General features: G+C 29.3%; 1 protein-coding gene across 1 annotated transcript; it reads left to right on the forward strand.

Moving 5' to 3' along the window:
• Nucleotides 1–319: 319 nt before the first annotated feature.
• Phum_PHUM414860 (trypsin, putative) lies at nucleotides 320–1,658 on the forward strand (the record flags this gene model as incomplete). The annotated part of the gene is made up of 3 exons (XM_002428959.1): nucleotides 320–872; nucleotides 990–1,415; nucleotides 1,561–1,658. The coding sequence occupies 3 exons, from the start codon at nucleotides 320–322 to the stop codon at nucleotides 1,656–1,658; spliced, it is 1,077 nt and encodes a 358-aa protein (XP_002429004.1).
• Between the last annotated feature and the right edge of the window lie 11,328 nt (nucleotides 1,659–12,986).

A 12,986-nucleotide genomic window follows, 5' to 3' on the forward strand; every position in this document is an offset into this window, starting at 1 on the left:
AAACTTGATTTCGATGGTTAGAACGACGGGGAGGGAAATTTTTATTTACTCTATGACTTTTTTTTTTTCCCTGCAAGTGTGAAACTTATACGCAAGTCGTCATCGTCGTCGTCGTCGTCGTTTTATTTATTTACTTTTAAAAGTGCGACACAGATTTATTTTGTTTGTTTTAATTCTTTTTAATAATAATAAAATAAAATAAATAAATGATAAAACTTCTTGTGAAATAGATAATAATTAAATGCATAAAATAATCTCAGTGGTGAGGAACGATTCGGTGTTTCAAGTGTGATAGACTTTATTTATTTCTAATGAAATCATGTTTGTTTTAATGGCGTTTATAGTTTTACTTTCGAATCGAGTCTCTCAAACGGATTGCATTGATATATTCGACGAAAATGAGGATGAAGACGACGACGGCGACGAAAACGACGGAAGAGCAGTAGTAACGTTGTCGCCGTTCGCAAACGATAGTTTTTCAGAATGGACTTTGTTCGACGGCATGGAAGCTGAAGAAAACGAATTTAATTACATGGTTTACGTCATAAGGTACGACAATGGAAAACTTTGCAGCGGTTGCCTCGTGTCAACGGATTTAGTATTAACGGCTGGATATTGCATAGCGAAAGCGAATCGGGATCACGTCATGGTCGCGGGTGGAAAATCTCACCTTTCGAGTTACTTGCTCGAAAGAATGAACACACCGTTTGATAAAATCATTGGATTTAAATATTTGGTGGAAGAAAGGAAAGCTTGGAACGTTTTCGTTCATCCCAAATACAACAAGCATTTTCCTCATTTTGCAAACGTCGGATTTGTAAGGATCAAATATTCGTTCAGTAAAAAATTGGTGCCGATTACGGTGGCAACAAGTAAATATTATTTTTTTTACTCTCTCTCTCTCTCTCTTTCTCGCCTAACGTCTAAAAAAAAAAAGTGCTTCCTTCGTGAAATAAAAATTAAAAAAAATTTTTACCCTTACGTTTCAGAAAATGTCAGAACCCTAAATAATTGCACGTTGGTCGGTTGGGGATTCGCCGATAACACGAATTTGTGGGGGACTCTTTTTTATCTATCTCATAAAAGAGCTAGAATCGCATATAAAGGGGGTAAAAAAACGGACGCGTTTTTTCGCGTTTACAACGTCGAGAAAAATTTGAGCAAATGTCCCGAAGATATGGGAGGACCTCTCGTCGCGGATGGTAAAGTTTGGGGAGTCGCATCACACACAAAATACGATTTGAAAAACACGGGAAAATGCAATGGAAATTATCAAGTCGTGTACACGAGTTTGCATCCATTCGACGATTGGCTAAATAAATTCATATACACGGAAAACGTTGGCGGAAACGAATTGAAATCCGATTTTAAAATAATCGGAATTGCAATTTTTTTTTGTTTCCGGTCGTTCCTAGGTTAGGTTAAATAAGCGTTGATTTTTTATTTTGACAATGATGATGTTGCCAACTTGAAAAAACGTTCTGTAAAAAAGAAAAAAAAAGTTACGATTAATAAATCGACCCGACTCTCGAAATGTTTTCCGAACAAGATTTCGTAGAGAGTTGGTGAGTAACTCCGAGATTAGCAAGGAAACCGGTAACCGAATCGGAAGTGGAAAAGAAGAGGAAAAACAGGAGAAGGAAGTCGGAAAAGAATGAAATCCCCTTTCTTCCCTGTTCTCTCTCCTTCTTCCTTCCCTCTTCCCCCTTCTTTTTATTTTCTTCAACGAAGAACAAGAAAAAGTTTCTTTTTTCACGACGATGACCGAGTAAGGATTATTATTTAGCTTAAAGTTACTCGAAATCAAAGTTATTAGTTATTTGTGCACAACAAAAAAAAAAGTTTACGAAAACTTTTGAAATTTTTCTCGCAAAACAAAAAAAAAAAAAGCAATAAAACAAAAAGAAAAAGAAGGAAAAGAAAAAGTGAGGAAGAAAGATTTTTTCCCGTTGCGGGAGGGGGAAGGGGAGGGGAGCGGAGTGGAGGGGGAAAGATAAAACGCGGTTTGGGGAGAACCTTTTAACTTGTTTTCCCTCTCCCTGTCCAGTTTTACCATCTTTTTTCTTTAAAGACTTCATTTTTATAAAAAGGAAAAACTCTCGAACCATTTTTATTTTTATTTTTTTATTTTTACTTTTTTTCGCCGACGGTGGAAAAAGGAAAAAAGGAAAAAAAAGAAAAGTGTCTGTGTGTGTGAAACTCTGTTTAAAGTTTTTCATTTTCCATTCCAGTCGAAAATTTTCCTTTTTCCTTTTTTTTTTTTTTGTTATTGTTTGCGTCATTATTACTAATTGGAAAAAAAGTTACAACATTGAAATTGATCTAATATGGCGTTTCGTGACAAATAAAATTATTGTTTCTTTAATTTTTTTTCTTTTTTTTCTTCTTCCTCCCCCTCCTTTTATTTCCCCCTTCTTCCTTCTTCCTTTTTTTTTGTTTCTCTTTTATTTTTATGTCTTCTATCTTTCTCTTTCTCTCTCTCTCTCTCAAACGTCAAAACCATTCGAAATGTATATATATGTATTTTTTTTTGTTTTTTGTTGTTTTTCTTTTCACTTTTTTTGAAACGACGGTTATTAGAATAATAATAATAATAAAAGTTTTTTTTCGTCCTCCTTCCCCTCACTTTTTCTTTTTTTCCAGTAGGAAAATTTTTAAATTTATTTCGTTTAAAAAAAAAATGAAATAATGAAACATTTTAATTTTGAAGTTGAGTAAAAAGAGGAAGAAGAAGAAAAAAATGAATCCCCTCCCTCTTCCTCCCCTTTCCCCTCCTCCTCGGTTTCTTCCCACTTATTCCCAACTTTTTTTTCTTTTTCTTTCTTTCTTTCTTAACCCGTAACTATTTTTGCTCATTATTCTTGACGTTTTACCGAACAAATTTGAAAAAGAAATTGCAGGGAGGTTTTTTCTTTCAACCCTCTTTCTTTTTCTTTCTTTTTTTTTTTTTTATATAATTTTGATTTTGCTGCCGTTGCAATATGGCATCTTTCTTTCTTTTCATTCTTTTCTTTTATTTTTTTTTATTTTTTATTTCTCTCGCACACACACATACAAATTCTCTCTCTCTATTTCTTTCTTTTTTTATTTCTTTATCATTTTCAAATTTAGATAACGCTTCTTGTATGTATTGGATGTCAAGAGTATTTTTTTTTCTTCTTTTTTTCTCGGGATAAATTTTGAATTGATGTGTCAAAAAAAAAATATATTTCTTGTGTGCGTGTGTGCGTGTGCTTGTGCGTGGGAGTGTTAGAACGTTGCAAAATTTTTGAAAATGTCATCAATTTTTACGGTTTTTTTTTTTTTTTGGGGGAAAAACTTAAAAATTTTGATTTATTTATTTGAGTATTATTATAAAAGGTAAGAAAATAAATAATGATAATGATATCGTAGATTTCCATCATCATCATCATCGTCATGATAGGTCGACGTAGTAAAACGTACGAGGGGGAGGGGAAAGGGGCGAGAGACATTTTTCCAGCAGACATTTTTTTTTTTTTTTTAATTAAACAAAAATGATTTTGTTTAATAATTAAAAAAAATCGTCAAATAATTTCGTTTGATTCGATGTGTTGAGTAGCAGAAGACGAATTGTTTTAAGGTTTAAATTAAATTGTAATTCCCACGAATTGTTGAAAGATTAAATGTAAGGTTTTTAAATGTAATCTGTGGGAAAGTTTTTGTTAAAAAATTCTCACTTTCTGTTTTTTTTTCCTCTTTCTTCTCTTTCCTCTTTCATCGACTCTTTAAATATCTCTTTCGTTTCTTTTTTTAGAAAAAAAAATTTCAAGTCTGAATTTTCGCCCTTTTTTCCTTTCCTTTTCTTTCTATACTTTGCGTACTAGAGGGCAAATGTCTCTCCCTTTCTCTCTCCCCTCTCCCCTCTCTCGCACGCTCATATTCTTTAAAAATTTTTTTTTTTTTTTTGCAACGAATTTCCAATTTACACATTGTAATTTTTAAAAAATATGCGTAATAATGTCTCTTTTGTTGTTGTTGTTGTAAAAAAAGGATGAATAAGACCCCTCGAGGTTTATTTTTAGAAATACGCGCGTTTGTATGCACGCACGCACGCACGCACTCACGCACGTAACGCGTATGATAAGTTATTAAATTTAAAACTTGAAAAAAATTCGTTTTGATGCTATGTAAAAAAAACTAAAAAAACTAAAAACAACAACAACAACAAAAATTTTTTTTTTGAACGTTTAACTATTAAATTTAAATAGTTCCTTAAAGCAATCGTGTTGGGAAAAAAAAAGTTCCGTTATTTTTTATTTTTATAAAAAACCTTGTCTATAAATTAAAAGTGGATATATATTGATTAATTTACGATTTTTTTTTTTTTTTTTAAAGCCTAAGAATTATAATGATTAAATTAGCATAAACGAAAAAGTCGCCATATTAACGAAAACCGTTGAAAATTATTTAAAAGAAAAAAAAAATTAGTCGTCGTTTACATTGGAAAAAAAAAAATTTTCTCTCTCTCTTTACTCTGTCTCTCTCTCTCTATGTATCCCCGAGTGATTATTTATTTATTTATTTATTATTATTATTTTTTAATTAAGGAAAATTATTTTATTATTCTATGGAAAAATAATCCGGATTCGTTTGATTTTATTTTTATTTTTTTTATTTTATTTTTTTGTTGTCATCGTTTTCGAATGTTTTATTACGACGGAGGAGGAAGAGAGGGAGGAGGGGTAGGGGTGGGAAATTAATGGCTTGACGTGTAGGAGTACAAAAAAAAAATCGAAACCTCGGAAGGAAAAGGTTTTATAAAATGTAAATAAAGGTGCGAAGAAAAATGAAAAAAAAAATGTTCGCGATCGTGAATGAATATTTTTGTCGGGTGCGGGGAGCAGGGGCGGGGAGCAGGGACGCGGGGGAGTTTAATTGAGAAAAAGAAAGAGAAAATTGTTTTGCTTTCTTTTTCTGAATAAAAATGGGGGAAGAGGGAGGGAGGGATTTTTTTTTTTTTACATTTTTTTTTTTGCGGAAAAGGGTGCGACGACGATCCTCAGAAAAAATTTATTTTCATTGCCATCATCATCATCATCATCATCATCAGTGTTATTTAATATTTAAATTTGGTAAATTTAATTTTAAACCATATAGTAATAATAATAATAATAATGATGTCGATTGATAAAATGCAACATTTTACTTTTACCTACCCTTTGTTTCGGTTTAAAAAATAAATATTTAAATTGTTTTCGGTTGTTGTTGTTGTTGCTGTTGTTATTTTTTCGTTTTGTTTATTGTTTTGTTTTACCGAGTAAACAAACATTTAAATTTATTAAAATGTGTGTTTTAAATTCTCGGAATGACCGAAAATAATAATGATAATAATGATGAAAAGAGAACGAACGAGTCATATTTATATATACGTTATAATTTAAATTTATTTATTTTCTCCTTTTTTTTCCGGCCTTTCAGGTGAATCCAAAAATTTTCTTTTTTTTTTTTTTAGGCGACGTCATTAATTAAATATGTATGCCATTAAATAAATAAATAAATAAAATGAACTGTTATAAAACAAGATACGAAATTATTATTAATTTAAATTTTTTTTTTTTTGCTCGAAGGAAACGATCGAGAAGACTTCGCGCACCACAAATTTCATCCACAAGTTCAAATCAAATTTATTATTATTATTATTTGTATTTTTATGTGCTTGAGCGTGTGCGTGTGGGTGTGCGTGTGCAAAAATGATCGTTTTTATCGAAACGAATATACTCCATATTTGGGAATTTTTTTTTTTTTCTTTTTCTTTACGACATAATTTAATGGTAAATTGTTTTATGGTGTAACGATGGTTGCATAATTGTTTTTTAGCAGGCGTTTTATTTTTTATTTTTATCATCATTATTATTATTTATTTTTTATTAAGGATAAGGTGAAGGATATTTTGTTGGGGGGCGGTCGAAAAATCGATATATTTTATTTTCCTACTTTTTACTTTTTTTTTTTTTTTTTTTGTTAAAAAAGATTTTCCACGTTTGTTTGTTTGTCGGATTGTACGTTGATGACACACGCACGATTAATTTAACAACATATTTGTTGCATTTTATTAAATAAATTAAATTTTATTATTATTATTATTTTTTCGGTAGGGGTTTAAACGAGAAAACTAGAAAACCGGAAATGAATCGCAAACGTTTGATTTTCCTCGTGGCCGGGAAAGAAAAGAAAAGAAAAACACGATGTTGTTCTCCTTTTTTTTATTCGTTGTTGTTCCTGTTGTTGTTTGAGTAATGAAAACGTGCCGTCGTTTTGTGTCAAATGTATTATTATTATTATTATTATTATTATATTCAAAAGGGAAAAGTGGAAGAAGGAAGGAAAATAAAAATGCCTTAGGAAGAGGTTTTTTTTTTTTTTTTTTAAATGTAAAAGGGTGTCGTTTTGAAAATGTCTATAATGCGCAAACTCGAGTTGGCCATCAACCGTATTGAACTTTTATCGTGCCAACAGACAATAAGATGTATGTATGCACACGTAGTAAATGTTTTTTTTTTCCCGTCTGCTCCTGCTGCTGCTGCTCCTGCTCTTGCTCTTTTAAAATACAAAATTCTATTTGAACCCATTGAAATTAAAAATAAAAAAGAAGAGAAAGAGAGAAAACATTTTTTATGCATTAAAAATTATCATGGGACGAAAAATCAAATTAAAAAAAAAAAATGGATGTGTGTGTACACGCGCACGCACACGCACGCACTCACACACGTTGCGTTTTCAATACTGGAAAAATGAATAATGAAAAATGGAAAAAAAAAGAAAGGAAGAAAAGTAAAGCTCAAGTTTGACGTTCGTTCGATGAAAATTTTAATTTTTTTTTTCCTTTTTTTCCTTTTCTTTCTTTCTTTCTTTCTTTTTTTTCTCCTTCTTCTACTTATTTTCAAAACTTTTGATGCTTGCTGTGCATTTTTGAGTTTTCCCTCTTTTTTTTTTTTTTCCAAAACTTTATTATGCATGCTTTTGAAAATTTTAAAAAATCCACATCCGGAGAGAGAGAACAGTAGAGGAAATATATATATATATATATTTTTAATAGAAATGGAAGACATACATAATGTATTATTAGAAGGAGAAAGATTTGAAGGGATGGAATGGGAGGGGAGGGAGGAAAAGGGGGAAAAGAAAGAAGGAAAGGAAAAAAAATTGACAAAAAAATGCGTGCGTTTGTGTGTGTGTGATAGAGAGAGAGAGAGAGGTAGAAAAGGATGAAGAAAAAAAATAAAATCACTCCGGAGACCTATCAATCAATCAATCATTCAATCACACATTTAAAAATATCTTCTGCTTCTAATCAAAATAGCCGTTAATAATATTTCAAAAGTAAATCAAGAAACGAAAAAGTAGTTATATATATTTTGATATTTAATAATAATAATAATAATAATAATAATAAGCGTATAATGCGGATGTTGGTGTTGCTGTTGCTGCTGCTGCTTTTGCGAACGCGAAGATAAATAATGATAATAATAATGTAAAATTTTATCGAACGTAACCGTGGGTAAAACGATATTGATAAAAAAAAAAGAAAAAAGTGAAATTCAAAACTTTGGTACAATGTTGCATAATGAAAAAAAGCCGGCCAGCGCCCTTTCATCCCCTCTATATTCTAACCCCCCGTCTCCGCCCCCGCCTCCCGCCGTTCTTTCCTTCCCTACAAAAAAAAAAACCCTGTCGTCGTCTATCGACCCGTTCACGTTCATGCCATTGAATTGCATATTAAGAGGAAAAGAGTGAGAGAGTCAGAGAACGCAACAACCACAATTTTTTTTTTTTTTTTTATAATCATGCAAAATAATAATAATAATAATAAGTATAAATTTTCTTTTTTATTTATTTATTTATTTGAAATGATTTTATTGGTACCAAAAAAGGAAAAAAAAATCACATCACGCGCACGTACACACGCAGCCAAATCCGACCTTATAAATGACCTCTACGTAAATAGTTTATTAATAATAATAATAATAATAATAATAATAATACTATTATTAAAAAAAAAAAAAATTTTTTTTTTTTTAATATTTTAATGGCGAATTCATTTGAATTTTTTTTTTTTTTTATTATATTCAGCCAGAATCATCGACCGATGCGACCATCATCTTTTTATTATTATTATTATTATTATTATTATTATTATTACTTCTTTTTTTTTTCTTTCTTTCTTTCATTAACTTATTTGGGAAAAACGTTATAAAATTTTATAACCCGTGCATTAAAAAAAAAAAAAAAAAAATTACTCGTTCTGATTATTTTATTTTATTTTATCCAAAAAAAAAAAAATTTTTTTTTTCAACGAAACGATCGTTAAAAGATCGATTAAATTATTATTATTATTATTAAATAAAAGCTTTAATATTTTTAGTATTATTATTATTTTGTTTGAGTAAAAGAAAAAATGAAAATTAAAACGCTCTCGTCCATTTTTTTTTTTTAAACGTAAAAACATAATCAAATTTATATATATATATATTTAAGTCCTTCGTCATCTTTTTAAAAATTATTTTATTATTATTCGTATACTACATACAATCAGTCGTGTAACTAGCTATTACGTACGAACTAGCGTTATTACGTGGAACTAGCGATGGTGTACGTAGATTTCATCGTAAAATATTATGTATATATAATATTATTGTGTTTTTTATTTTATTTTTATTTCGCTTCGAAATTTTTCGAGATTTTGTTATTTTCGTTGTTGTTTTTGTTGTTGTTTTTGTTTTCATATCGAATGATAATCTCGTTTGAAAAATTTCGTATTAAGCTCTGCGTATGCGCATGCGTAATATTTAATCATTTAAAAGGAGATAAATTATTTAAATGTCTGGAAAGAACTCGACTAGAATAATAATAATAATAATAATAATAAAAATGGCGGACGGTGTGGGTGGTTTTATGATGCGTTCGCAAATTAATTAAGAAAAATGCGTCCGTGGTGTCGTCTTAAAACATCTAGTTAATTTTTTTTTTTCGAAAAAAAAGGAAAGAAACTTTGTAGTTGAATGAAGGGAACGAATGATGAAAAAGTGGAAGAAAAAAAAGAGAGAGAGAGAGAAAAAGATAATAATAATAATAATAATAATCATAGGGAAAGTGAAAAAATCCATATGTTGTTTAGAGAAAAAAATTAAATGAAAGAGATGAACACAGGCAGACATTGAAAACGCAGGCGTGTAAAAAAAATTTTTTTTTAGAATGAATGTCATTGATTGAATTATTGAATGAGGGAAAGGAAAGGAAAGAAAAGGAAAGGAAAAAAAAAGGAAAAAATCAAAGGAATGTTGCGTAGATGTTTGTTGAGCTAGTGACATATTTTTTTTCTTTTTTTTCTAAATGAAATGAAAAAGTAAATAAATAAACTGGAATTTTTTTTCTTCTTTTTAAAACAATGTTTTTCATTTATAATTATATACACACATATGGATTTACACGAAGTAAAAAAAAAACGATGATAATGATGATGATGTTCGAAAATCATTCCCGGTTTATACATAGATAGAATTTGAATTTTTAAATTTCAAACTTGAAAATTTTACCGGGACTCTTTTTTTTTACGAGCAAAAAAAAAAAAAAACGTGACTGTCAAATGAATATGTCAAGAAATGAGACTCCTTTCATTATTATTATTATTATTATACACCATTTGACGACGACGACGACGAAGAAACCATAAAACTGAAATTATTACTAAGAAACCCGGTGCCAGTTTTAATGAAATCACCTAAAAAAAAAAAACTTAATAGAATATGAAGAGAGAGAACAAAAAAATTAAAGATGGATGATGGTGGTGGTGGTGTATGAGATGCAAGTGAGAAAGAGAGAGAGTGAGAGAGAGATGTAAAAAAAAAATTAATAAGGGAGCATTAAGTTTATTTATTTTTTTCTGTCTTCTCTCTCTCTCTCTCTCTCTCTCTCTCTCTCTCTCTTTCTCTTTCTATTTAATAAATAATTTTTTAAAATTTTGTCCCTTTAAAATGGGGGGGGGGGGAACTTAAACATAATGCGAAATACGTTAAAATAAACTTATATATCTTTTTTTTTTTTTTTGGTTTATGTTTTCCGTTTTGCAATTTGAAATTGATTTTTTTTTTTTCAAAAAAAAAATTTTATTGCCTTTTTATTTATTTATTTATTTTATTTATTTTTTTTTCTCCAAAAATGTCGCCGATGGAATTTTAAATTCTTACCGGAAAATTTATTGTGAAAAAAAAAAAAAAAAAAAAATTAAGCGGGATGATGGTCGTTCGATGTGGTCGAAGGCGTCGATTCTTGAAAATTATTTTCTTCTGGTAATTTTTTTCTCTTTTACTCCTACCCTCCCTCCCCCACCTCTCCCCACCCTCCCTTTTTTTATTGTCTTTGTAAGGTTGTTACAAAATCCGGTATCGAATTTCAAAAAAGGAAAAAAAAATTTAATTATCCGGACCTGAACTTTATATGGACCATTATTTCTTCTTCCCACAAAAAAAAATTAAATTGCTTTATTATTACTATTATTATTATTATCATGATTATTATTTTGGGTTATTTAAAGACAATTTATATTATATATATTTTTATTAAATAAATATATATATATATATGGTAGAATTACTCGCCTAAAAAGGAAAAAAAATGACGAAATTTTTTATTTATTTATTTTTTTTTGCGAATTATTATTATTATTATTATTGTTATTATTATTATTATTATTTAAAATTTTTTTTTTCTTGTTGTAAAATTAAAAATTACAAAAAGAAAAAAGTAAGTAAAGAAAAGAAAAGAAAAGAAAAGAAAATGTCTCTTATTAGTTTTCATTATTTTAATAACCAATTTAAATAAATTAATTAAACGACGGTGGTGTGCGGCAGCCATTTTTATTTAAATTTATTTAATTTTTTCCTTTTTTTCCTTTTTTGCGTGCTCTCGCGCATGCGCATGCGCCCACTTTCAATTCTTTGATGGATTGCATTAGCATAATTTTTTTTAAAAATTCACAAAAAAAAAAAAAAAACGGGGAAAAAAACCGGAAAAACAAAAAGGAAAAAAAAAATGTGGAAAATTGAATGATTTTAGAGTGCTTTTACTATGTTTTCTCTCTCTCGCTCTTTTCCTCCTCTTTCTCTTTCCTCCCCTCCTCCTCCCTCTTTCTCATTTTAACCTCCGACCGGGTAATTTTACACGATTACGATGATGATGATGATGATAATGTCGTCGTCGTTTGTCGCGAATTTTCGCGAATTTTCCAACCGAAATCCGTGGATTTTTTTTTTTAAACTTTTAATTCGAGCAGTGTTGCCAACGGTTTTCGTTATGTAATTCCTCATCATCATCATTATTATTTTTCTCGATAATTTATATACACGCGTATATAGTTTTCCCTTTTTCTCCTTCTTTTTTTTCCTTTTTTTTTTTTAATTCGGTTTTTTTTTTTTTTTGTAATGTGAATTGTTGGAAAAATACTTTTGAAAGTTGGCTTTGACTTTTTTCTGCTTTAAATTTTCAATCTTAATTCAGAGTCCAAATTTATTTGGGGCTTTTCCAATTTGGCATCGGTGAAAAAAATTTTTGAAAGAGAGAATAATTGTATTTATTTGAAGAATGGAGTCATCATTTAAAGGATTTGCAATTTTTTTTTCCTCTTCTCCTTCTTTTTCTTACGAAAAATAATTCTCTCTCTCTCTCTCTTCCTCTTTCGATAGCATTCGATTTATCTTAAAACGAATAATAATATTAAGTTTAAAAAGAGGGGAGGCATCATCGGGAGGGGAGACAAATTGTTGAAGACTCCAAACGACGAGTTACGTAGTTTCACGGGGAGTCATTTTAAACAAATTATACCGCCTCTAAATGATTCGGGGGGGTACGAAAGAAAATTATTATTTTTTTTTATTTGAAACGTGAAGGTCAGACTCCATTTTTATTTTTTTTACCATCAAAAACTCACGAAAAATAAAAATAAAAAAAAACGAAGAAAAGACTTGAAAAAAAAATTATTATTTTTAAAAAAAAAAAAAAATTGTTGTTCGGCCAACGTTCGTTGAAAAGAGAGGAGAAAAGGGGGGCGGGAGGAAAAAATGAAAAACCCATGATGATGATAATGATAATAAATGCATTCAGTATACTTCAATGACGATCGCATACCGGCGGTCGTTTTTGACTGGGGGAGCTTTGTAAGCTATGAAAACGATGATGAATTTTCTTTTCTTCTTCTTCTTCTTCTTCTCTTGTTTGGTTTTATGTAATAATAATAATAATTATTATCATTATTATTTTTACCTTCGCGAGAGAGAGATTTAAAATAAAAACAAAGATTATTTGCAAATATACTCGCGTGTTAATGAATAAAAAACAAAAAAAAAAGTAAAAACGATGTGATAGAAGTTTTAAAAAATTTTCTCATAAAAATATATTATTATTATCATTATCATTATCATTATTATAAAACATACGTTTATAGATATATACTGTCGAGAAAATTCTGCGTACGCGTTTCTCAGTAGATATTTTTACATCAAAATAAAAAAAAAAGTTTTTGGAAATTAAGAAACGCTTCAATTGGGGGGGGGGAAAAAAAATCCCTGTAATGATTATTATTATTACTACATTTGTACCTTAAAGAAAATTTTTTTTTTTTGAGGTAAGAAGTTAAGAAAACGTTTCACGCTTTCACTTGATTTTTTTTTTTTTTTTTTTTTTTTAATTAACGTACATTCGTGGACACGACACAGTAGAATACGTAATCTCGTAAATTATTATTATCATCATCATCATTGTAACATTACGTTTGTCCGTGAAAAATAACTCGGGACATTACGGCGAACTGTGAGTGTCGTTCTACTGACACGATTCTTTCCTTCGTCATCGTTCATTTTGATTTTCTTTCCCCCCCAGAAAATGTTTTTTTTTTTTATTATTCGATTTTTCTTCGAGTTTTATCGCGACGATTTTTTTGTTTTGTTTTTTTTTTTAATATTTATTTAATAATG

The sequence above is a fragment of the Pediculus humanus genome, genomic scaffold (genome assembly GCF_000006295.1).
Source record: "Pediculus humanus corporis 1103172108183 genomic scaffold, whole genome shotgun sequence".
Taxonomy (NCBI): Eukaryota; Metazoa; Arthropoda; class Insecta; order Psocodea; family Pediculidae; genus Pediculus; species Pediculus humanus.